At 47.4% G+C, this 26,924-nt stretch overlaps 4 protein-coding genes across 4 annotated transcripts; 2 read left to right on the top strand and 2 right to left on the bottom strand.

Moving 5' to 3' along the window:
• Nucleotides 1-2,335: 2,335 nt before the first annotated feature.
• Nucleotides 2,336-2,848, top strand: AGABI2DRAFT_117952 (hypothetical protein; the record flags this gene model as incomplete). The annotated part of the gene is made up of 2 exons (XM_006460952.1): nucleotides 2,336-2,522; nucleotides 2,592-2,848. The coding sequence occupies 2 exons, from the start codon at nucleotides 2,336-2,338 to the stop codon at nucleotides 2,846-2,848; spliced, it is 444 nt and encodes a 147-aa protein (XP_006461015.1).
• A 7,229-nt stretch (nucleotides 2,849-10,077) lies between these two features.
• AGABI2DRAFT_136070 (hypothetical protein) lies at nucleotides 10,078-10,462 on the bottom strand (the record flags this gene model as incomplete). Its single annotated transcript, XM_006460951.1, has 2 exons — nucleotides 10,078-10,176; nucleotides 10,322-10,462. The coding sequence occupies 2 exons, from the start codon at nucleotides 10,460-10,462 to the stop codon at nucleotides 10,078-10,080; spliced, it is 240 nt and encodes a 79-aa protein (XP_006461014.1).
• A 1,517-nt stretch (nucleotides 10,463-11,979) lies between these two features.
• On the bottom strand, nucleotides 11,980-13,072 carry AGABI2DRAFT_178350 (hypothetical protein; the record flags this gene model as incomplete). The annotated part of the gene is made up of 2 exons (XM_006460950.1): nucleotides 11,980-12,021; nucleotides 12,437-13,072. Coding segments are annotated over 2 exons (678 nt in total), but the record flags the coding sequence as incomplete, so codon positions are not given.
• An 8,068-nt stretch (nucleotides 13,073-21,140) lies between these two features.
• On the top strand, nucleotides 21,141-21,554 carry AGABI2DRAFT_45146 (hypothetical protein; the record flags this gene model as incomplete). Its single annotated transcript, XM_006460567.1, has 1 exon — nucleotides 21,141-21,554. A coding segment is annotated over one exon (414 nt), but the record flags the coding sequence as incomplete, so codon positions are not given.
• Between the last annotated feature and the right edge of the window lie 5,370 nt (nucleotides 21,555-26,924).

Raw genomic sequence — 26,924 nt, 5'->3', positions numbered from 1 at the left:
CCTTCACTTATGGAGAACTCGAAGAAGAGATCTGTATGCGTCAACCCGAGGGCTATCACATTGGCAGTCCTAACATGGTCTTTCGGCTCCGTAAATCCCTCTATGGCCTCAAGCAGGCTGCCAGACAGTGGAATAAGAAACTCCGGAGTGTTCTCGAGGGTATAGGCTACTCTAGGCTGTGCTCCAACAGCTCCATCTACATCTACTCGAAAGGTGACATCAAGGTCATTGTGCCTATCTTCATTGACGACATTACTCTTGTCTCGAAGAGTGATGCAGCTATGACTTTGGCAGTCACTGAGCTCTCGAAACACTTCAAAATACGTTATCTCGGCTCTACCACTCTTCTGCTAGGCATTCAGGTCAGGGACCACGTAAGCCAGGATAAGCGTCCATTGCAACAGCCGTTAATCACGATTTGTGACTGATAATCGCAATATCATGATTACTGTTGTACTTATATATTATTATTGTGTTAGAACCACGATTTTTGCGACTGATAAATTGAAATAATCGACATGTTCATCAGGAAACGTATGTACTTTGTATGTACTGCTCCCCAGTACTCATCTAATCTACAAATAATTTACGTTTAATAAACATAGCCTTAATTGACCAATGATTGCAACTTACTTAATCAATTTCATCGGAGATGGCTTCAGCGGGGCTCGAACCAAAGCGTTCGCGACAGAACCATAGCTCTACGAAATTTTACCATTACACCATGTGAAACGTTTATTGTTTCAACAGTTATCAATCTATAAGGGTGTAATGCTGCTTTTGTGATGCCCTATATTGCATAAGTGTTTTACACCTTTGCTTGGACGCCTGGCGTAACGGCACAACTGGTGCATTGTTCTGAGTCCCAGTCCAGAAGGCTTCAGTTCAATTCCCGGTGGTGCCGACCGCCAAATTTCCAGTGTGCACTGACATCTATATTCTATCTTCAATCTAATATAAGTAGTTGAGAGTTTGTAGTGTATTTCCCATGGTAGTTAATTATATACGTAGTACAAATGATTATTAGATTATAATCACAATTACGATTATCGCACAGTAGATAAGATTACAAATATAATCATGATTATAGTTTAAGATAAGATTACAAGATTATAATCATGATTTAAAAATCACGATTATAATCGTGATTAAACATTCTTTTCTATGCCTGTCAAAATCACCAGTCTGGGTTCCGGATAATAAATATAATCATGATTATATATATACTAATTGGGGTTAAAAATTATCATAGTGACGATTAACAGTCGTAAATCGCGATTTACGACTGTTGCCATCAGGGGATAATCCTCGCTTATGCGACCAATGTTCAGGTGAAGCAGGATCGCTCTCATCACACTATCTCCCTCTCGCAGGAGCACTACATCAAGGAGCTCCTAGAACGCTTCAATATGGATGATGCTAATCCACTTTCCACTCCCCTCGCTCCAGGATCTGAACTCTCTGACATTTCCTCTTTCTTCAAGACAACCCCCAAGCGTTTAGTTTCGAACCACCGGAACTTCCGCGACACGCAGACGAAAGCTGGCCGGCCTATAGGAAAGAGTTGGAGTTGGCTAGAGATGAAGAGAACAAAAGGAGGAAGAAGCGAAGGCTTCCTCTATTAGAAGGACCGATCTTCTTGCACGAGTCGATCGAGTTCGTACGGCATTGGAACATATGGGAGATAAATGATGGATGGAGAGATATCTACTGTGCGATGATGAGAGAGATTAAGCCTGTGTCGCAGGCGGTGTTGAAAAGGGGTAGGAGAAGAATGATTTTCTTTTATCTCGTTTATGAACGTTTCTGTTTCTTTGTCTATCTTAGTGTACTTGTATACAGATTCGAACAGTCTCTTCTTTCTTTTTCTTTTTCTCTTATGGCTTCGACCTTGTCGGCTGGATACGGACTTGTTGAGTAGTTAAGTACAGGTGATGTAAAGTACGGGGAACACGTCATGGCACCCTTTAAGTAGTTTTGAAATAAAAATTAGTCACATGATAGCTTAGTCATGTATGGTTGAACTCCCCTGTGGACGCTTCAGAGGCCTTAGCTTCTTACAGTGTATCCACAGGTGAGTACAAGTTATCAGAACACAATACAGCTTCTTACAGTGTATCCACAGTTTGTCCTTAGGATTGCTCAGTCAGTTCCTATCTGTTTGACTCGTTTCTAGGCTCGTTAGGATCGCCACTGCAACCGCTATTGTTCTACATTTAACAGGTTATGGGCCCCGGCTTCTAACAGCCTTCAAAACGCATTTTTTGCCACTTTCTACTATTTTCCCCTCTATATCTCAACTTCTATCCCTTCCCCTGCACTCGAATCGACGTCTATGGCCTTGCAATCAAGCACACACGCTCCCTATGCCGGGGACACCACTTTGACGCGTTTTGGCGCGTCTCCAACGTGTCTGAGAACCCCTACATCGACCACAACTCCCTCTGGCAGCCATACACCTTCTCCACACTCTCTAGGACCGATTTCTGGCCCTAAGAACGCGTCAATCACTTGTTCCTTTTGTGGGAGGTTAGGGCACATGTCTAGGAGGTGCAGGAAGTGAAAGAACGCGAAAAAACGCGCTCAACCAGTGGTGAATGGAAAAGAGACTAGAGCAGTCGAGTTTACAAGAGTCCTTCATGTTCCTGACCTCAGGAGTAATCTCTTATCATGTCTCTACCTTGCCCGACACAAGGGCTTCAATATCACTATCTCTGCTCAATCTATTGACTTCCAATGCAAAGGGATTTCGCTTTTCACGGCCACTATCCATTCCAACAACTCTGCTGAGCTTGACGGCTCAACTGTGACTTCTGAGACTGCTTTCTGTCTCTACCCTCCCGGTTGACATCTCGCTATGGCACCGCCGCTTCATTCATCACAACTACGCTGATGTGAAGTCTATGATCAGTAAGGATCTAGTTTCCGGGCTCAAACTCGAGTCTAACTCGTCCCCTGACTCTATCTGTGAGCCGTGTCTAGCTGGCAAGATGCATTCCCTTCCTTTTCCCTCCTCTTTGAATCACAATCACTCTTCTCTTGAGCTGGTGCATTCAGATCTTCACAGACCGCTCCCAGTCACTTCACACTCAGGCTACAAGTACTGGATCACCTTTATTGACGACACGACACGTTTCCGGGCCGTTTATCTGCTGAAAGCTAAGTCGGAGGCATTTGAAGACTTCAAAGTCTACAAATCCTGGGCCGAGACTCAACTCGGAGTCAAACTGCGGGCTCTACAGGATGACAAGGGAGGTGAATACATGTCCAAGGCTTTTCTAGCCTTCACACAGGAAGCTGGCATTGAGAGGAGGCATTCTACTCAAAATAGACCTCAACAGAATGGACTTGCAGAACGTGCTAATAGGATTATGGGAGAGAGGATCACTGCTATGCTCTCGGAATCTCGGCTACCTGCTTTGTTCTGGGGTGAATTTATCTTGTCTATGGTCCATGTCTAGAATATGCTCCCTACTGCTTCGCTTTCGGGCACTACTCCCTTCCAAGCTTTCTATAAGCGAACACCTGATGTCTCACATCTCCGGGTATGGGGGTGCATGTCATATGTCCATGTACAACAAGATAAGTGAAATTCTCTCCAGCCTCACTACCAGAAGTGTGTCTTTATTGGCTATCCGGCTGGCTACAAAGGCTGGAAGTTCTACAACCCAGTCACAAAGCGAACCGTGATCTCTGAGAGAGCTGATTTTGACGAGAGATACTTTCCGGGCACTTCCAAAGCCCAACTCGAGGCTGTCCTGTCATTTGCTTGCCTACCAGAGCCACTACAAACTTCTCATGATACATCATCACACTCGGGACTGCCACCTCTACAGGATGAAGGGGGTGATAATCACTTCCTGTTAGCAGTGGTAAATCCTCGGATCTATTTGGACTATTAATAGTTGTTCTATCACTTTCCATATGACGTCATCAATGATGTCATTTCGTCGTCATGCATTACATCATACATATGTCATAGCCATTACTTCTTTGATTTCAAATCGTTTTGTAGTAGTATAAGTATCTTGACTCGACAAGTAGTTCCTTGTCGAGTTAGACCTCAGTACTAGTGGTTTAACAACATCTACTGGAACCGTTAGCTTCCACTGACAGAGTTCGACATCTATCAACTCTCACTCTTATTCTAACATTCCTCCAGTAATTCCTCCTGTGATTCTGCCAGTCACACCTCCACAAATCCATGCACCCCTCCCAGTCACTCCTCCTACTGCCGGAGCGCCTCTTGAGCCCCCTCATGTTCCTAGACGTACTGGGCGAGTTCGGAAGCCTCCTGGTCAATGGTGGAAGCTCAAACAACCAGACTTAGCTGGTAATGACTCTGACTCGGATGATGAAGCTGCTCTGCTGGCTGACTCTGAGTATTGTGAAGTCGAATTTGCTGGAGCCGTTTCGGGTGCTGATCCCCGGAGTTATAGACTAGCTATGAAGTCTCCTGACTCGGATTGCTGGACTGAGGCTTGTAACACTGAGATATTCAATCTCGAGGCTAATGGAACTTGGGAGTTAATGGAACTGCCTCCAGGCAAGAAGGTAGTCAACTCTGGCTGGGTGTTCAAAGTGAAACGACTTGCCGACGGCTCAATTGAGCGCTACCGGGCTCGTTTCGTTGCTAAAGGCTATTCCCAACGTCCTGGATTCGACTTCACCGAGGTCTTTGCCCCCACATTCCGTCCTGCCTCGCTACGCCTCATTATTGCTCTTGCAGCTAGAGAAGGCTACAAAATGCGTTCAGTCGACATCTCCTCTGCCTTCACTTATGGGGAACTCGAAGAGGAGATCTATATGCGCCAACCCAAGGGCTATCACATTGGTAGTCCTAACATGGTCTTTCGGCTTTGTAAATCACTTTATGGCCTCAAGCAGGCTGCCAGGCAGTGGAATAAGAAACTCCAGGGTGTCCTTGAAGGCATTGGCTACACTAGGCTTTGCTCCGACAGCTCCATCTACATCTACTCCAAAGGTGACATCAAGGTCATTGTGCCAGTATTCATTGACGACATTACTCTTGTCTCAAAAAGTAATGCTGCCATGGCCTCGGCTGTCTCTGAGCTGTCCAAACACTTCAAACTCCGTGATCTTGGCTCTACCACACTTCTGCTGGGTATTCAGGTCACTCAGGACTCTTCTATTTGCTCCATCTCCCTCTCGCAGGAGCACTACATCAAGGAGCTCCTAGATGTTGAACGTAGAATGTACGCGACGCAGTGGTGAGTCTAACGGTCCTAGAAACGAGGCGAACGGACTGGAACTGAATGAGCAATCCTAGTGACAACTGTGGACAGACTGTAAGAAGCTATATTGTATTCTAACAACTTGTAGTCACCTGTGGACAGACTGTAAGAAGCTAAGGCTGTTAGAGTGAGCAAGCAGTCTACAAGTGTTACTGGTGGACTTAGATATATGCGGACGAGTTTAGTCACATGATAGCTTAGTCATGTATGGTTGAACTCCCCTGTGGACGCTTCAGAGGCCTTAGCTTCTTACAGTGTATCCACAGGTGACTACAAGTTATTAGAACACAATATAGCTTCTTACAGTGTGTCCACAGTTGTCACTAGGATTGCTCATTCAGTTCCAGTCCGTTCGCCTCGTTTCTAGGACCGTTAGACTCGCCACTGCGTCGCGTACATTCTACGTTTAACAGGTTATGGGCCCCGGCTTCTAACGCTTAAAAAACGACTATTACTTTATCAACCTTCAAAACATGTTTTATTGCAACTTTTGACCATTTTCCCCTCTATATCTCAACTTCTATCCCTTCCCCTGCACTCACATCGACGTCTATGGCCTCGCAATTGCGCACACACGCTCCCTATGCCTGGGATACCACTTCGACGCGTTATGGCGTGTCTCTGACGCGTCTGAGAGCCTCTACATCAACCACAACTCCCTCTGGCAGCCATACACCCTCTCCACACCCTCTGGGACCGATTTCCGGCCCTAAGAACGTGTCAATCGCTTGTTCCTTTTGTGGGAGGGTAGGGCACATGCCTAGGAGGTGCAGGAAGCGAAAGAACGCGAAAAAATGCGCTCAGGAGCGCTCCAGACTGCCTGGAACATCTAAAAGTAATGTCACAGGGCCACTTGGCCATCTGAGTGGGATAGGTGCAGCTCTTCCAGCTGTCAAGACACCACCCACTCCTGGGGATGATTCTACTGGTTCTGGCTCTCCTGGCTCTGATATTCTACTGAGAGCATCCGCTCTTGGTGCTTATTCCAATATTCCTAGTCCACTTGATCTCCTTGCCAGCCTCGACGGCAGCAACAAACTCAGCCTCAATGCTCGAGAGAGTCACAAATGGCTGGCGCTTAGAAGACCAACCTACAGCAGCACCTGAGACAAGAGTCACATAACCACCCGTAGCTCGACCTGTAGCCTTGCAGGCTCCGTGAGAGGCGTCAGAATAGGTAGTGAAAAGCTCTTCCGAGTCACTAGCTAGATAGACTAGTTTGTAGTGCATAGTGCCAATGAGATAACGGAATAGATGTTTGACTGCAAGCCAGTGAGCTGGAGCTGGGTTCGAGTTGAACCTCCCGAGATCGGAGACAGCATAGGCAATGTCGGGACGGGTCATAGTGTCCAGATACTGAAGAGCACCTACAGCATTGAGATAGGGAACTGACCTCATCTCAGCCTGATCCTCGAGTGAAGGAACAATGTCAGAGAGTTCAGATCCTGGAGCGAGTGGAGTGGAAAGAGGATTAGCATCATCCATATTGAAGCGTTCTAGGAGCTCCTTGATATAGTGCTCCTGCGAGAGGGAGATAGTGTGATGAGAGCAATCCTGCTTCACCTGAATGCCTAGTAGTAGTGTGGTAGAGCCGAGATCACGGAGCTTGAAGTGTTTGGAGAGCTCAGTGACTGCCGAAGTCATAGCTGCATCACTTTTCGAGACAAGAGTAATGTCGTCAATGAAGATAGGAACAATGACCTTGATGTCACCTCGGAGCGAAGCCTAGAGTAGCCTATACCCTCGAGAACACTCCGGAGTTTCTTATTCCACTGTCTGGCAGCCTGCTTGAGGCCATAGAGCGATTTATGGAGCCAAAAGACCATGTTAGGACTACCAATGTGATAGCCGTCGGGTTGGCGCATACAGATCTCTTCTTCGAGTTCTCCATAAGTGAAGGCAGAAGAGATGTCGACATAGCGCATTTTGTAGCCTTCTCTAGCTGCAAGAGCAACAATGAGGTGTAGTGACGCAAGACGAAATGTAGGGGCAAAGACCTCGGTGAAGTCGAATCCAGGACGTTGGGAATAGCCTTTGGCAACAAGACTAGCCTGGTAGCGCTCAATTGAGCCGTCGGCAAGTCGTTTCACTTTGAACACCCAGCCAGAGTTGACTACCTTCTTGCCTGGAGGCAGTTCCATTAGTTCCCAAGTTCCGTTAGCCTCGAGATTAAAGATCTCAGTGTTGCAAGCCTCAGTCCAGCAATCCGAGTCAGGAGACTTCATAGCTAGTCTATAACTCCAGAGATCAGCACCCGAAACGGCTCCAGCAAACTCGACTTCACAGAACTCAGAGTCAGCGAGCAGAGCAGCTTCGTTGTCCGAGTCAGAGTCATTACCAGCTAAGTCTGGTTGTTTGAGCTTCCACCATTGACCAGGAGGCTTCCAAACTCGCCCAGTACGTCTAGGAACGTGAGGGGGCTCAAGAGGGGCTCCGGCAGTAGGAGGAGTGACTGGGAGAGGTGCATGGATTTGTGGAGGAGTGACTGGAGGAATCACAGGATGAATCAACGGGAGAGGTAGTAAAGGTAGAACTGGCTTCTCTTCAGGTGGAACTGAAGCGGACGGAGTGGGAGTCTTAGGACGAGCAGGAGGGAAGTGATTATCACCCCCTTCATCCTGTATAGGTGGCAGTCCCGAGTATGACAATATATCATCAGGAATTTGTAGTGACTCTGGTGTGCAGGCAAATGACAGGACAGCCTCGAGTTGGGCTTTAGAAGTGCCCGGAAAGTATCTCTCGTCGAAATCAGCTCTCACAACCTTTATATTTCAAAAATACACATGTATTATGCAAACATTATGTAAACATTACCGTAAATGTAATTTACATCGTACACATATATTATGTAAAACATATGTAAAAAAATAATTCAATAATGTCCATTTTAAAGGTTTTGTTTGCATAAGGTTTAGATATATTTTAGATAATATACATGTACTATGCAAATTAAAATTACGGTAATGTTTGCATAATATTTGCATAATACATGTGTATTATTGAAATATAGAGGTTGTGTCTCTCGGAGATCACAGTTCGTTTTGTGACTGGATTGTAGAATTTCCAGCCTTTGTAGCCAGCCGGATAGCCAATAAAGACACACTTCTCGTAGTGAGGCTGGAGAGAATTTCGCTTATCTTGTTGTACATGGACATATGATGTGCACCCCCATACCCGGAGATGTGAGACATCAGGTGTTCGCTTATAGAAAGTTTGGAAGGGATTGGTGCCCGAAAGCAAAGCAGTAGGAAGCATATTCCAGACATGGACCATAGACGAGATACATTCACCCCAGAACGAAGCAGGTAGCCGAGATTCCGAGAGCATAGCAGTGATCCTCTCTCCCATAGTCCTATTAGCCCGTTCAGCAAGACCATTCTGCTGAGGCCGGTTCCGAGTCGAGTGACGTCTCTCGATGCCAGCAAGCTCAGTAAAGCTTATGAAAGCCTTAGACATTTATTCACCTCCCTTGTCAACCTGTAGTGCTCGCAGTTTGACTCCGAGTTGAGTCTCGGCCCAAGATTTGTAGACTTTGAAGGCTTCAAATGCCTCCGACTTAGCTTTCAGCAGATAAACGGCCCGGAAACATGTCGTGTCATCAATAAAGGTGATCCAGTACTTGTAGCCTGAGTGTGAAGCGACTGGGAGCGGTCTATGAAGATCTGAATGCACCAGCTCGAGAGGAGAGCGATTGTGATTCAAAGAGGAGGGAAAAGGAAGGGAATGCATCTTGCCAGCTAGACACGGCTCACAGATAGAGTCAGGGGACAAGTTAGACTCGAGTTTGAGCCCGGACACAAGGTCCTTACTGATCATAGACTTTACATCAGCGTAGCTGTGATGAATGAAGCGACGATGCCATAGCGAGAGGTCAACCGGGAGGGTAGAGACAGAGAAAGCAGTCTCAGAAGTCACAGTTGAGCCGTCAAGCTCAGCAGAGTTGTTGGAATGGATAGTGGCCGTGAAAAGCGAAATCCCTTTGCATTGGAAGTCAATAGATTGAGCAGAGATAGTGATATTGAAGCCCTTGTGTCGGGCAAGGTAGAGACATGATAAGAGATTACTCCTGAGGTCAGGAACATGAAGGACTCTTGTAAACTCGACTGCTCTAGTCTCTTTTCCATTCACCACTGGTTGAAAGACAACAGACCCTACACCAGCTGAACAGACAGTAGAGTTGTCAGCAAGGCAGATAGGGATACGATGAGGGGAGTAGGATTTGAACCAATGGCGGTGAGGAGTCATGTGGGATGTAGCACCAGTATCAGCCAGCCAGAAAAAGTCAGCATCAAGCTGTAGTGGCAAGGATGGTGAGGAAGATGGTGAGGGAGAGGATGAGGGAGAGGAATAAGCACCAAGAGCGGACGCTCTGAGTGGAATATCAGAGCCAGGAGAGCCAGGACCAGTAGAAGCATCCCCAGGAGGAGTGGGTGGTGTCTTGACAGCTGGAAGAGCTGCACCTATCTTTTTTTTTTTTTTTTTTTTTGTAATCAGTGTAATATATTTCAATACTACTCATACGTGGGGTGCCATGACGCGTTCCCCTGGCTTTACGTACACCTGCCAGCTAACGACTACAAGGGTGACCCCCCCCCCCTCCCCTGACACGTGACAAGGTCAAACGCTGGCAACAGGGTTTAACAGAGAGCCTTGAAAAGAAAATGACAAAGAAGAGGGACTACATAACGGTCCATAACAAAGGCCGAGGTAACGACCTGCCGTAAAAAGAAGAGAGAGTGTAAAGATAGAATTAAAAAGAAGAGAGAGTGTAAAGATAGAATTAAAAACCTACTAACAATAGCACACGTTAATACCCACACTGTCACTTGGCTGGGAATTGCTTGCGAAGCCATTCCCGATCGAACCGATGCTTCCAGAAAGGACAAGCCTTATCTGTAGCGGAGTGGTTGCGCTTTTCCCACTTGGAAGCGGTACAGTTCACGCAATGTCAGTGTGCAACCTTGTCATCGGGCACTATAAGAGAGTGAGAATCCTCGCGATGAGGACCTCCGCATAGAGGGCAGCGCACACCGAGACGGCGGCACTGAGATGAGTGATGGCCCCACCTGTAACACCGTGTGCACAGGACAGAGCCGGAGTGGGGGCGAGCGCCGAGGATCTTGCAGTTCTTGCGTGCCACAGAGATAAATTTCCCGATGAACTTCTTTGCAGAAGTTCCCGAGACGGTATCGGAGATGTTGATCCATGCTATGCATGAATCTGAGTGAGGGGAGGTTTGCATGAGGCGAACGTGTTTGATGACGTCGGCGAGCGAGGATCCGACCGGAGATGCGAGCATTGCTTTGGAGAGAGCGGTATTTGTGGGATTGAGCCAATCATTAGATTTAGGATCGGTGATAGGAACATCCACGATCTTGAGATAAGACATGGACGTGGGAGTGGATAGGGTAATTGGACCGGCGTTTCTTTCCCTTCAATGACAAAGTGTGCACGCACGTGTTTAAGCACGAACGTGCACTCAGCGGGAGTGGGAACACGAGTGGTGGTGAGGAAGGTGGATATCCCGTGTTCAGCAGCATGTTCAATAAGAAGGTCGTCGACCTTCAGATCAGTGAGGAGGAGGTTGTTGAGTTTGTTGATAAAGTCAACCTTGAACTTGTGAGCCCCGAGACGAATGTTCCTCGGGGGAGAGATGATAATGCCTCGGCGAGATGGGCTGTGGACTGTATGTTTACCCTGCTTACGTCGGACAGGAGCTTTGGCATGCGGGGTGTGGACTGAGACGGCCGGGGCCTGAGACGGAGCCGGTCGCTTGGAAAGGGTAGGCGGTGCACTATCAGCCGGAGCTGGAGCACTCGCCATCTTGGCAAGGTGTTAGGGCGACTGTGGCTGTGATGTCACAGGTCACACCTAAACTCAAGAACTAAGGAGTATAGTGACAGAAGTTATATTAGGCGTGAACCTAAGAGAACTCGACGGAGTCTTCTACAAGTTTCTACCTACTTTATATACCTAGACTACGGCACACAGACCAACTACCCTAGGTAACTTATTTATATACTGACATGTGAAAAGAAGTACGTATGAGAAAGTAAACTAATTATACATTTGACATGAGAAAAGAAGAGTGGAGTAAGAAGTAAGTAAACAAAAGTAAATTGATCATAAAAACGTCAACAATACCAAACAAACCATAAAAGTGTCCACAAGTGCAAACAACTCCTAAACTGGTAATCTACTCACACAAACCAATACCTCCCGAAGTAATTCCCAATCATCGCATCACATGGGCATAGTACGAAGAATCCGGCTATTGCCCAGTGTCGCGGTCCCCAGTATCCCCATCTCTGTATTACCCACGCCTTCTGTTCCTCATAGTCCCACATTGCTAAGGTTACCCTTCCACACCGTCTGCACCGATGATCCAATAGGTTCCAACCCACTGGCCGACTCTCTCTTCCTATAGCCGCTGCCCTCCTCCACCATTGTACCTGTTCCGCATGATTCGGAGGTAGGAAAGATAAGATAAGGTCGATGAGCTCAATTGGTAAATCTGTAGCTTGCGCCATTTTAGCAGTATGCCGATAGTTTAGCCTCCGTCGAACTGTAGCAGCAGAGGGAAATTATTATGTAAAAATATGTGACAGATGTGACACCGTGACACCGTGACATTCTGGCAAGGTTCTAACACAAGGGGAGAAGGCGGGTTAAACTTAACCTTCTTAGGAGGGGGTTTGGAGGTAGGCCGAGGGCCGGTCTCCTGAACACGAGGAGGGTAGGGGGACTGGACCACACTAGACCTGTGTGGCAAGGCATGTTATGAATTTACCAACCTATTGGAGGGACGTCATCATGCTTACTCATTTCCATATCCCTGGATATACTCTTCCCCACCTACGCTTCTCCCATCATTCTTTCCCATGTCACTTTCTCTTTGACGTTACCTTGTTTATCTTTCCCTTCTCATGATCAATCTTCTATTCTCATGATTGATCATCCTCCTTCCTAGTTTATACTTTCCTTCTCAGTATTACTCATCTACCTCGGTCATGGTTACTCAGCCCGTTCTATAGTTAGTTATACCTCGGGTAGATAGTCTTAGTATAAGTAAGCATAGATACTCTCTGTATTTCCCTATGCTTTACCAACTTGCTTTTCCCCTTACTCGCCCTCAAGTCTTTGCCTTCGCTGCAACCTGAGCATTCGCTTTAAGGTCGTAACAAGGCATCAATGAGGTCGGCGACAGTGAAACCGCCGTCAACCTGAAGGGAGAGATAGCGCTCATCGCGTACTATCTTCTGCAACCCAGTGAGCATAGTGCCGAGGTACTGCGCTGACTGGTGGTGTGTGGGGTCCAGAGTGGCCAGTGTGTTCTCTAGATTCCTGAAGTAAACGCCCCAAAAGGGGGCGCTTGCGGGGGTGGGTGACTCGGGTGAGCGCATGTCTTGATCATCACCTGCCTTAGCTGGCGGAGTGCCGGCTGCGAGTGAGGTGGAGGGAGCGGGAGAGGGTGGCTGGGGCCGTTTACCAAGAGTAGAAGTGGTCTGCGCAGGGTCCAGACTACTTCCGGGGAGGTCAAAGAGTTCACCCCCATCTGCATCCCAATCAGTGTTGGGCGCGGGGATGATAGAATCCGGGCTGAATGGACGAACGTCCAGCAGACCGCCATGAGAAGGGTTCCAAGAGGTAATAGACCCCTTGTGTTGAAGAGTAGCCAAAATGGCCGGAGCTGATCCTGAGTTGGCGAAGAGGAATTGACGCTGATTCTTGTTCAGCTCGTCAAGATTGACGTGGTCGGCCCACGAGGGGACCACCGCATCAGACTTAGCCTTGGGACGCTTAGGCTTGGGAGGCATTCAGGATGATAATATTCGCTACTCAAGGTACTTCCACCAAGGCTTCCAAAACAGGAAGGTAGTGGTTGTGGTTTAAGGAGCGGATGAGAGCTGCACCTATCCCACTCAGATGGCCAAGTGGCCCTTTGACATTACTTTTAGATGTTCCAGGCAGTCTGGAGCGCTCCTGAGTACGTTTTTTCGCGTGCTTCTGCTTCCTGCACCTCCTAGGCATGTGCCCTACCCTCCCACAAAAGGAACAAGCAATTGACGCGTTCTTAGGGCCTGAAATCGGTCCCAGAGAGTGTGGAGAGGGTGTATGGCTGCCAGAGGGACATCAGGAAAAGGTAAAGTGACTTAAATTTGACTTATGCAAACTTATAAAAATCATAAGTCAGTATAAGTCATTTTTGCATAAGGCATGTGTTTGACTTATGCAATACTTAAGTAAATCATGAGTACATAAGTCACAATATGGTCATAAGATTCAAGATTATCATAAGTCATGAGGATTTATCTTGAGTTGCATAAGTAAGTACTTAAGACAGTAAGAAGATGTAAGAGAGTATAAGCTCAATTATAAGGAACATCATAATGCATAAGGAACAAAGAATTATATTCATATAGTAAATACAATACATCATGTATAATACAGACTTCCTAAAGAGGAAATAGACCCTGAAAAAAGCGGACAAGAGGGATATGACAGCAGCCAGGGGAGTAGAAATGGAAAATGGGGGGAAAATGATGAGAAATGTGATTCTAAAAGTAACAAATGAGTATGAGAAGATGAAGAGTCAAAAAGCACTCACCAAAGACTAGAGATCCCCCCAAAACTCATCCACATATCATTTTCACATGTCGGAAAATTCCGAAAATAGTAAAAATCAAATAAATTGATAATAACGCGTTTGCCTGCCCAATTTAGGTAGTAACCTTGTCACAATCAAGCCATTATCCGTTTCAGCAAAATTGTGCACATAAATGTAACTCAGTCTAACTATAAATGACTATAGTGCCACAATGCATTACAACGGCCTTCTTGTACTTATGTGCTGTGACACATTGTAACGCGTTACAGCAAACTTGGAGAATATCTGACACATCTCCTCTCAAAACCCTCCCAAAATAGCCCTAAGAAAGCGGCCTAAAAAGGCAAAAAAGCGTCCTAATCAAGCTGAGAATCAGCTGGGGGAGAGCTAGGAAGGTAATAAGGATGTTACTTACTAAGTTACAGGCCTGGAGGGCAAGAAAGGGGGAGGGAGAGGATGGGGAGGGGGGAATGATGGTGGTGATGAGGAAAGATCAACGTCGTGCTCGAAACAGAAGTTCAACATGTCACATGATGTCACATGACTGCTGGACTGGGGATTTTCGAGTCAAAGTTTCTCAAATCATAGGTAGGAGATATTTTCAGGTCATTTCTGCATGGATTTTAATGATCTAAAAGTGTATTCCTATAGTTTCGAGGTTGGGGAGTTCGAATATCTAATTAGATTCTTTGTTGGATGAAAGCCTATTGAAATATTGCACATTTAACATATGATAAACACAAGATTGCGCTGTAGCTCCTCAAATATTGATCAGATAATAAATCTAAAATCAGATTCGAATTCCTGGACCTTGAAAGCATATACTTATACTCTTCAATCATCAAAGTCGGCACAGGAACCAGTAGAAAACATGGCATTCTTGTTATGTTTTTCTGTATCTCCATAACTGGTATGTTTTCCAACAAAAGCATACATATAAACTTGTGTTCTTTTAATATTCTAAGATTTGTCATGATTTGTCCAGAATTTTCCAGTTAGTAGAGCAGGTTCTACGACGGGTCTATCTGCAGTTGACAATGACCTCCCACCCCATGGTGGAATCTTGATATCTCCATAATGGGTATGTTTTCCGATACAAACATACATATAAACTCTTGTTCTTTTAATATTCTAAGATTTGTCGTGATTTTTCCGGAATTTTATGAGTAGTAGAACAAGACATACAGCATAATGTTCTTATAATGCTTTGATGCTTGCCTTGTTATCTAACTTATTCACTTATGAGATCCTGTTTGACTTGTCAATAAACTTATGAAACTTTGTCTGACTTGTGATTTAACCTTTGGTCTGACTTATGAAATGTCCTGTGCTTATGCTTTCTTTGTATCCAACTTATGAATTTATGATAAACTTATGAACTAATGTCTGACTTATGTGTAAACTTCTTGTCTGGCTTATGAAAATTATGAACTTATGCTATTTTGGAGACTTATGTGCCTTAAGTTGGTCTTTATAAGGCAAGCATAAGGCAACTTTTTCATAAGTTTGCATAAGTTGTGTGACTTTTTGCTGATGTCAGGTTGTTTGAGCTTCCACCATTGACCAGGAGGCTTCCGAACTCGCCCAGTACGTCTAGGAACGTGAGGGGGCTCAAGAGGGGCTCCGGCAGTAGGAGGAGTAACTGGGAGTGGTGCATGGATTTGTGGAGGAGTGACTGGAGGAATCACAGGAGGAATAACTGGAGGAATCAATGGGAGAGGTGGTAGAGGTAGAACTGGCTTCTCTTCAGGAGGAACTGAAGCGGACGGAGTGGGAGTCTTAGGACAAGCAGGAGGGAAGTGATTATCACCCCCTTCATCCTGTAGAGGTGGCAGTCCCGAGTGTGATGATGTATCATTAGGAGTTTGTAGTGGCTCTGGTAGGCAAGCAAATGACGGGACAGCATCAAGTTGGGCTTTAGAAGTGCCCGGAAAGTATCTCTCGTCGAAGTCAGCTCTCTCGGAGATCACGGTTCGCTTTGTGACTGGGTTGTAGAATTTCCAGCCTTTGTAGCCAGCCGGATAGCCAATAAAGACACACTTCTCGTAGTGAGGCTGGAGAGAATTGCGCTTATCTCGTTGTACATGTACATATGACGTGCACCCCCATACCCGGAGATGTGAGACATCAGGTTTTCGCTTATAGAAAGCTTGGAAGGGAGTAGTGCCCGAAAGCGAAGCAGTAGGAAGCATATTCCAGACATGAACCATAGATGAGATACATTCACCCCAGAACGAAGGAGGTAGCCGAGATTCCGAGAGCATAGCAGCGATCCTCTCTCCCATAGTCCTATTAGCCCGTTCAGCAAGTCCATTCTGCTGAGGCCGGTTCCGAGTCGAGTGACGTCTCTCGATGCCAGCAAGCTCAGTAAAGCTTATGAAAGCCTTAGACATTTATTCACCTCCCTTGTCATCCTGTAGAGCCCGCAATTTGACTCCGAGTTGAGTCTCGGCCCAAGATTTGTAGACTTTGAAGGCTTCAAATGCCTCCGACTTGGCTTTAAGCAGATAAACGGCCCGGAAACGCGTCGCGTCGTCAATGAAGGTGATCCAGTACTTGTAGCCTGAGTGTGAAGCGACTGGGAGCGGTCCGTGAAGATCTGAATGCACTAGCTCGAGAGGAGAGCGATTGTGATTCAAAGAGGAGGGAAAAGGAAGGGAATGCATCTTGCCAGCTAGACACGGCTCACAGATAGAGTCAGGGGACAAGTTGGACTCGAGTTTGAGCCCAGAAACTAGATCCTTACTGATCATAGACTTCACATCAGCGTAGTTGTGATGAATAAAGCGACGATGCCATAGCGAGAGGTCAACCGGGAGGGTAGAGACAGAGAAAGCAGTCTCAGAAGTGAGAGTTGAGCCGTCAAGCTCAGCAGAGTTGTTAGAATGGATGGTGGCCGTGAAAAGCAAAATTCCTTTGCATTGGAAGTCAATAGATTGAGCGGAAATGGTGATATTGAAGCCCTTGTGTCGGGCAAGGTAGAGGCATGATAAAAGATTACTCCTGAGGTCAGGAACATGAAGGACTCTCGTGAACTCAACCGCTCTAGTCTCTTTTCCATTCACCACTGGTTGAAAGACAACAGACCCTACACCAGCTGAATAGACAGTAGAGTTGTCAGCAAGGCGGATAGGGATGCGATGAGGGGAGTAGGATTTGAACCAATGGCGGTGAGGAGTCATGTGGGATGTAGCACCAGTATCAGCCAGCCAGAAAAAGTCAGCATCAAGCTGTAGTGGTGAGGATGGGGGAGAGGATGAGGGAGATGATGAGGGAGAGGAATAAGCACCAAGAGCGGATGCTCTCAGTGGAATATCAGAGCCAGGAGAGCCAGAACCAGTAGAAACATCCCCAGGAGGAGTGGGTGGTGTGTTGACAGCTGGAAGAGCTGCACCTATCCCACTCAGATGGCCAAGTGGCCCTTTGACATTACTTTTAGATGTTCCAGGCAGTCTGGAGCGCTCCTGAGCGCGTTTTTTCGCGTTCTTTCGCTTCCTGCACCTCCCAGACATGTGCCCTACCCTCCCACAAAAGGAACAAGCGATTGACGCGTTCTTAGGGCCGGAAATCGGTCCCAGAGAGTGTGGAGAGGGTGTATGGCTGCCAGAGGGAGTTGTGGTCGATGTAGGGGCTCTCAGACGCGTCGAAATGGTGTCCCAGGCATAGGGAGTGTGTGTGCGCGATTGCGAGGCCATAGACGTCGATTTGAGTGCAGGGGAAGGGATAGAAGGTGAGATATAGAGGGGAAAATGATAGAAAGTGGTAAATAACGCGTTTTTTAAGCGTTAGAAGCCGGGGCCCATAACCTGTTAAACGTAGAACAATAGCGGTTGCAGTGGCGATCCTAACGAGCCTATAAGCGAGTCAATCGGATAGGAACTGACTGAGCAATCCCAAGGACAAACTGTGGACAGACTGTAAGAAGCTATATTGTGTTCTAGTAACTTGTACTCACCTGTGGACAGACTGTAAGAAGCTAAGGCCTCTGAAGCGTCCACAGGGAAGTTCAACCATACATGACTAAGCTATCATGTGACTAAACTCGTCCGCATATATCTAAGTCCACCAACTACACTTGTAGACTGCTTGCTCACTCTAACACACCCCCTTGATCCAGCCAGTCTACTCAAGTCCTAATAGAGGAACAGCAAACTCAACTACCTTCTTTGCGACAGCCTTGGTTAGGATGTCAGCCACTTGCTCGTGAGTCGAAACATACAAAGGATCTATGAGTCCTTCTTCAACAGCCTCCCGGAGCCAGTAGAAGCGCAGGTCTAGGTGCTTCATGCGTCCGTGATGCTCTGGATTCTTGGCTACACTGATTCCTGACTTGTTATCAACGAAGAGAGTCGAAGGGAGTGTCAGAGGAAAGCCAAACTCGGTCAGGATATTCCTAGTCCACTTGATCTCCTTGCCAGCCTCGACGGCAGCAACAAACTCAGCCTCAGTGCTCGAGAGAGTCACAAATGGCTGACGCTTAGAAGACCAACCTACAGCAGCTCCCGAGACTAGAGTCACATAACCACCCGTAGCTCGACCTGTAGCCTTGCAGGCTCCGTGAGAGGCGTCCGAGTAGGTAGTAAAGAGTTCCTCCGAGTCACTAGCTCGATAGACTAGCTTGTAGTGCATAGTGCCAATGAGATAGCGGAATAGATGTTTGACTGCAAGCCAGTGAGCTGGAGCTTGGTTCGAGTTGAACCTCCCGAGATAGGAGACAGCATAGGCAATGTCGGGGCGAGTCATAGTGGCCAGATACTGAAGGGCACCTACAGCATTGAGTATTCCTTCTTGAACTCTTACCACCACCTTCCCCTTTGGGACATTGGTGTGGACGTGCTTTTTAGTCGGAATACATATTGTTTCTAAGGGATAACGCTTGATAACTCGCGACCCCTCCAGTGCTCACAAGTATGGACGATCACCGCGATCGCCCGTACCCCGCCCGCCCTTCCTGCCCGTCGTCACCATCGGGTTCACTCCGCAGTTCTACTTCCAAACGTAGCACTCGCTCAAGAATCTCAGTAGCTTTCAGTGCTGCTAAGACTTCTATCAAGTCTCTTGGGTCACCTAAACCAAAGAGAAAGAATCACATCACAGCCGGACTCGAAGAGTACGCCGCAAAGGAGAAGACACTCATGGAAAGAGCAGAACTAGAGATCATTCCCACATCGCAGGAGAGCGAGAAAGAGCTTGAGGAACTTATAGAAGAGAGAAGAGCTTTTAGGAGGAGATACGAAGATGACTCGGACGAAGAGGAAGTTGTAGAGGATAGCGACGAAGAAAACGACGATGCAAAAGCCGCCGCTGTACCAAGCCAGACTGACTCCAACCTCTGGAATCAGTTTTCAACACCACCAGCGGAACTCATGACCACTCCGCCACTCCCATCTCCCATTGATGCGTCTCCGTCGACGTACGGGCTCCCCACCCCTTCTCCAGCGCTCCTCGACCACCCAGCGTTGAGGGACGCGCGTACACCTCCCCGAACCCACGAGGTCTTGCCCGATTTGGACAAGACCCCAACTACGCCCCGGGTAATGAAAATTACCGAGGCCAAAGCTTACGCGCTCAAAGTCCGAGCGGCAAATGACTTGGACAGCCATATCATGACAGGCGTCAGCATGTCATCAAATCAATTCGAGGACAATGTCAACAAATCTAAGGAGATAGTTGGCGAGATAGTAGATGCGGAGATACGGAGCTCGTCGCCCGACCTTCCATCCGAGCCGTGGACATTTTCTGAGGACCAAGTTGCGGGCTTCAGAGAAAACCTGAATGGGATCCTAAACAGTATGGCCCGTATCACACCCAGGATGGCGACCAACCCGGACGCTATCGCCTTTGAACTAGCCAAATTCGTGGGCAGGCTTATCAACTCTGAGTGGGCTGAAGTCAAGGTTGGACATGAGTCCATCGCGTCAGTTATTAGAGAAGCAGCAACATATCACACCCCAGTCGATATTCCCCCTCCCCCGCCGGTGAAGAACGTCAAGTTCGCACCGACCCCCATCCCCACACCAGCAAGCGCACCGACTCCCATGGAAGTCGATGTGTCACCTCCGAGGATCCCGGCCGCCGTTAAAGGAAAGAAAAAGGCCTCCCCTCCTCCCCCTACTCCACAACACCCGGTCACCACCTCGCCGGTGATCGCATCTCCCATCAAGATCAGCGCGGTTCCCAAACCGCTGGTCCAACCCTCAAAGACTGGCAAACAAGGTAAGCCAGTCACTTCATATATGCCAATTAAGCTGTCGGTGGTTACCAAGCCGACAGCAACTAATGAGACGCTAGCGGGAGTCACGCCCCGTATGCCCGAGTCCGGTTCCAGCCGGCAAGCTAAGGGCAGAGACGCTAGCGGGAGTAACGCCCCGTCCACCAGTGCAGTCCCTGCTGCCGGCAGGTCTCGAGACGCTAGCGGGAGTAACGCCCCGCCGAACCCGCCCAAGAGCGGTAAAGGTGCCCCAGGTAAGTCAGGGGCATCCACCACAGCAGAACATGGAACTCGTTCTGGTCCTCCTCCTGTTCCCATGCACTCCAAGCCGAATTCTCAATCAAGGAGCGCAGAAATGAAGAATAACGCGCGTGCGTTCGCTACACATGTCGTTCCCAAATCCTATGCCCAGGCAGCTAAACAGTCTGCGGCGCCAACCGTTCCCGCTCCTATCGTCATGGAAGAGACTATACGATGGGCAGATGCATTGATGAAGAAGTATCCTGGGATGAAAATAGAGGATGCTTTGCAAGCGGTAGCACCGGTGGTCAATACGCCACCTAGTTCGAACGAAGTTATAGTGCCAAAGTCGAGAAAGGCGCTCGCGGCCCAAAAAGCCGCCCAAGGAATTACGGGTGGACTCAATCGGAAGTCCGCTCAGTTTGCATTTTCTCATATCGTTCAACCAGAACGATTTGGTGACATGGGGAAAGTAGTGGATGCCATGAACAGGTATCTAGTATTCCATAAATCGCAGATGAGGGTCCAAAATGGCCGCTTGTTCAAGAATGTCGTCCACTTTTATCTTAACTTAGTACCTAACAAACAGGGGTTCATGTTGATAAGAGAGTCATTATACAAAGCGTTGGAAGCAGAACTCCCTGAAGGGGACAATGATCTGCCCAATGCACCACAGTCTGTAGCCCACTTGATTCTGAAAGGGTTCGATTATTTCACTAGCCAGTACAACAAACGCCCGGAAGATATCCTTACGGGTGATCAAGTGATTGAAGCTATGGGGTCTGTTGACCAATTCCGTGGCTTGGAATGTGTTAGAAAACCTGCTGTTGTCCGATCTCGAGGATCAAGGGACATGGCAGTCGCGTTTGTAGATGTTTGGGATTCGAAGACTGGGTCGCGTACGAAAGATTTAGTCAATAAAGTATATCATATTCGTGGCAAGCTTATCAAAGTAGAGTATGCTAGACAGAGAGAATTCGTTCCACAGTGTCAGAAGTGTTGGAAGTGGAACCATGGAACATCCCGGTGTCGCCTCAGTCATCAACTGTGCGCCCGATGCGGTCAACCTCACATGACCAAGAACCACACCTTGTTTGCTACATGTTGCGGAGCGGCAAGGAAGAAGGAAGACTGGACAGGAGAGTGCAAGCACGAGATAAAGTGCATCAATTGCAAAGGTAATCACACAGCCGACTCCACCAAGTGTACGTACAAGCGACACCAAAACAATATTTTGTGGCACGATCAAAGACGCGCTACGGACATGGCTATTGAAAGAGAGAAGCGCGACAACAGGCGCCGAACCATCCACCAAGCACGTCAACTCGATGACGAGCAAATCATCGAAATCCCCTCTTCCTCTGAATGAATTGTACAAAAGAAAGAGACATTAATACTATTAGCAGACCTAAACAATCTGCACCACGGTCATTACAATTCTTAACTATTTTATCCTTCAATGCGCGCAAGAGTTGGGAAACCACCTCTATCGTGTTGGACAAATGTGCCGGATATGTGGACATAATCATGTTCCAGGAGCCGGGGTGGAAGGGTGTGAGGAGGCAACCTTCTACCAAAAACAAGGAGGGCGACGTGGCGTGCGGCCCTCCTTTACACAACTCGTGGCGTCCTTTCACGGAAGCTTTCGACAACAGAGATGAAGATAGAGCAGCCAGGAGAGTGCTCACTTACATCAACAGACGATTGGATATTTTCAAACCACAACTCCGGTCAGACATCCTTAAACACCGTGACACATCATTAGTCACTTTGCACATTCCTCAACCTCGTAGAGGTATACCTCACGAGTTCAACATCCTCAATGTATACAATGATGGGGAAACACATGCGGCGGTGCATGAACTTAGACGAATCATTGAGACTTTGCCACGGATATCGTTGTGTGCAGGGGACTTCAATATCCAAGATCGTACATGGGACGAAGGAGCGGTCAATCAAATCAGGCCCTCTTCTCCCTTCATGAGGCTTCAGGAGCTATTCACAGACCTGGAAATTCAATACGTGCACCCCGTTAACAGAGGAACACCAACGAGGATACCCGACGATGCGGAGTCGCGAGCATCTGTTATTGACTTGGTCGTAGCATCAGCGGCCTTGTTTAACCAAGAAGGATTCCATTATAAAATCAAAGTGGATGACAGAGAGAGGTGGGGGTCGGATCACCGACCTCTTCAAATAGAGGTGCCGATTTCGGGGAGCGAGCCGGAGATGAGGTGTAAAAGAAAGATAGAAGCGTGGTCGGAAGAAGAGGATGACTACGTGACACAGATATGCGGAGACTTAGGCAGAATGATTGAGAACGTTTCTGAAACAGTTGAGGATTTGGAAGCGACTATGGGAAGAGTATCTAATGCGTTCGAAAGAGCGTGGGAGGAGTACTCGGAGGAAAGAAAACCAAGCCGTCACGGGAAGAAGTGGTGGAATGAGGAATGCAAGAAGGTTTATCAGGAGATGGGAGAGAATGGTGGGCCTAGAAACAGAGAAATGCGTAATAAGATGAGGAGGACTTTACGTGTGGTGAGGCGCCAATACTTTGATAAACAAATTCATAGTATGGCAAGTGACAGGAAGAGACCATGGGATTTGATGCCATGGACTAGAGAAAGGAAGATGCCAGCGGTGGAGGCAATTCTGGATAGTGAGGGGAATTCGTGCAACACTGAGGAAAAGTTGTTTGAAACTCTACATAACACATACAATGCGGCGGACAATAGAGAGGTTGATATGAGTAGCATGTATAGGGAGTTAGAGGAGTTTGAGGAGAGAGAATGGGTGAAGTTCTCTGTTCAAGAATTTCATGACGCGCTCAAGAACTGTGCCAAGAACACGGCACCTGGGCCAGACCACGTCTCTTGGAGATTGTGGAAGCGATTTGCGACAGATGATACAGTCTGCCAATTTGTCACAAAGATAGCCAATGCCTGTTTCGATACTGGGTATTGGCCTCAACACTTCAAACAGTCCATTTCGGTGATCATTCCGAAACCGGGTAAATCGTCATACGACAAGGCCAAATCGTTCAGGCCTATCGTCCTACTCAATACAATGGGGAAACTTATTGAAAAAATGATCGCGCGGAGGCTTCAGTTCGAGAGTATTGAAGCCGGTGTCATTCATCCTTGTCAAACAGGAGGTATACTCCAAAGATCGGTTGAGGATGCAGCAGTCGCACTAACACATCATGTTCGTACGGCGTGGGCAAAGAAAAAGGTGACTTCAGTTTTGGCTTTTGACGTAGCACAATTCTTTCCTTCTCTAAATCACAACGTTCTTTCAAAAATTTTCAAACATTTTGGATTTTCGGCTAGCGTAGTTTCTTTTTTCTCGAATTATCTAGTAGGAAGAAAGACTCAATATTCCATAGACAATATCACTTCTCCATCATTTGATAGTAATGTAGGAGTTGGACAAGGTAGCGCATTGTCGCCTATACTCTCTGCTTTGTATATAGCGCCATGTTTTCATTTACTGGACAAATGGGTCAAAGACGAGGAGGACCGTATTCATTTTCCTTTAATCTCTTTTCTTTCTTTTGTAGACGATGGACTTCTTGTTGCTACCGGGGATTGTAGAATGGACACTCATGATACTCTAAAAGAGGCGTATGCCCAAATGACTTCCATTTTCAAGGACTTCGGCCTGGTTATGGAACACACAAAGACGGAATTGTTCAATTTTGCGGACTCCACCCGTAACAAAAACTCGCCAAACCCTAGCATCAATTTGGGTGTGGCCCCTTTCACTCGAGAATCTCCATGCGTTCCCAAAGATGTGTGGAGATATCTCGGAATCATGTTTGATCGTAATTTGACCTTTCGCGATCACGTTAAATTCTATTCCACCAAGTCGGTTTCTGCAGTTCGTTGTATGAAGTCGCTTGGAAATTCCAACCGAGGATTGACGCCAAAACAAAAGCGCCTCCTCTACATTTCGTGCATCCAACCAATAGCGACTTTTGGACTACGCTGTTGGTACAAACCGGGAACTAGAGCATTTAAATCTAATATCAAGATGCTCCGTCTCACACATAATCAAGGGGCGCGCTGGATTACAGGCGCGTTCAGAACTTCCCCCATGGGAGCCATGTCGGCCGTGGCTGGTCTCATGCCTCTCCACCTCCAACTCAAGAAGCTGTTTGAGAGATCGGTCATCCGCATCAACACGCTTCACCCGCACCATCCCGTTCTTTCACTATTAGAGCGGCGAAAAGCCAAAGGATCTACCTTACATCCCAACGCCTTGGAACGCAAGTCCAAGACGATCCGCAAAGTCATCAAGTCTCCGCTTGACTCGGTGATTGATAACCCTTCCTCAGAAATCTTCGACCCCCTCTCTGAACACATCAAACCTGGACATCGGCTTGTGGACCGACATCCAGACAAAGTCAAATTCGTTCTCATGCCAAAGAATCGCAAAGACAGAGACGAATACCACAGCAAACTGAACCTTGCTCCCGTAACGGAACCGAACGCCTTGCATCTGTTCACAGCAGGCGTCAAACACAAATTCGATCCGAGCGTGCCCGTGCCGCATCGAACCCACTCGCATATCGCGCTTGTCACAGTCTTCAAAGGACAAGCCATAACTTCTAAAACGAGGGCCGCCGGAAGGCGGGTCAACGATGAAACAATTGTCGGATGGTCTACATTTCTGGCATTAATCAAAGCACATAAGAAGCTTCAAAAGGGATGGCCTATTTCCAAGGTCGTCCTTTACACCACGTCCCAGTTGATCGTCAAAAACTTGATGTCAACGAACTCCAAACCGCTCGGATCACAGCTGTCCATTGCTGTATCCTTAGCCTTTGACGCCATTGCTACAGACTTCCCAGAGGTCGACATTGAAGTGCGAGGCTTTAACAAATCATGGGCCACGGCTCCGGGTACCTATACAGAGGACTCAGGAATGTTACAGCCGTTGGCTCAAAGAGCATATCATTCAGCGGAGACCGCAAGGACGTTTACAGAGCGCTCTCTTTCTTTCCCTCAATCTGCTTCGTATCACTACACGAGGCAGAAAACTACGCGAGACGCCATTTACTTATGGCAAATCGGTTTCCAAGGAGTCTGCACGCCGAGCGAGCCGCCACCACACATGCCGTCTTTGGATGGTATAGGAACGCGCTCAGGACCTCCAGTCCGCTCGCAAGGACACAACGTGCCGCCACCACACATGCTGCCTTCGGGTAGTATAGGAACGCGCTCAAGACTCGGGAACAATCCAAGCGAGCCGCCACCACACATTCCGTCTTTGGATGGTATAGGAACGCGCTCAGGACCTTCGGTCCGCTCGCAAATACAAGGTTCTTCTTATCATATCCAGTCTTGCTTCAAAGGTAATAGCTGGTATGACATTACTGACAAGGAAGGCAACGAAGTACTTCCAAGTCACCTAAAAGGCGGACCGTGGTTCCAAACTTACCAAGGAGTCAAAGCTGCCAACAATTCGCCGCTCTTCGCTCGTCTTATGCGAGTCATATGCAATCATGCACCGATAGGGGAATATAGAGTAAGGTTCTTCCCTAAGGAACCCTACAAATCATGTCAATGCGACCTCAAATCACCTGAGACGCGACAACATCTACTAATGGTCTGTCCTCTGTTCGTGAGGCGGATCAATCATTATGACTTGGATGGTATCACTACTATACGTGGACTTATTCTGTTCCTCCAAGATAATCCCCAAGCGTTTAGTTTCGAACCACCGGAACTTCCGCGACACGCAGACGAAAGCTGGCCAGCGTATAGGAGAGAGTTAGAGTTGGCTAGAGATGCGGAGAATAAAAGGAGAAAGGAGAAGAGGCTTCCTCCATTAGTTGGACCAATCTTCTTGCACGAGTCGATCGAGTTCGTAAGACATTGGAATGTGTGGGAGATAGATGACGGATGGGGAGATATCTTCTACGCGGCGATGAGAGAGATCAAGCCTGTTACGCAGGCGGTGTTGAAAAGAGGTAGAAGACGGATGATTTTCTTTTATCTTGTGTATGAACGTTTCTGTTTCTTTGTTTACTTAGCTGTACTTGTATCCAGATTCGAACAGTCTCTTCTTTCTTTTTCTTTTTCTCTTTTAGCTTCGACCTTGTCAGCTGGATACTTTCGCGTAGAGTAGTTAAGTACAGGTGATGAAAAGTACGGGGAACGCGTCATGGCACCCTTTAAGTAGTTTTGAAATAAACTATATTGATTACAAAAAAAAAAAAAAAAAAAAAACCTACAGCATTGAGATAAGGAACTGACTTCATCTCAGCCTGCTCCTCGAGTGAAGGAACAATGTCAGAGAGCTCAGATCCCGGAGCGAGTGGAGTGGAAAGAGCTCAATTTAGCCGTCAGCAAGTCGTTTCACTTTGAACACCCAGCCAGAGTTGACTACCTTCTTGCCTGGAGGCAGTTCCATTAGTTCCCAAGTTCCGTTAGCCTCGAGATTGAATATCTCAGTGTTGCAAGCCTCAGTCCAGCAATCCGAGTCAGGAGACTTCATAGCTAGTCTATAACTCCGGGGATCAGCACCCGAGACGGCTCCAGCAAACTCGACTTCACAGTACTCAGAGTCAGCTAGCAGAGCAGCTTTGTCATCAGAGTCAGAGTCA

Source organism: Agaricus bisporus (genome assembly GCF_000300575.1).
Source record: "Agaricus bisporus var. bisporus H97 unplaced genomic scaffold AGABI2scaffold_5, whole genome shotgun sequence".
Lineage (NCBI taxonomy): Eukaryota > Fungi > Basidiomycota > Agaricomycetes > Agaricales > Agaricaceae > Agaricus > Agaricus bisporus.
Note: the sequence above shows the minus strand (reverse complement) of the source record. Positions and strands in the feature narration are given on the sequence as shown.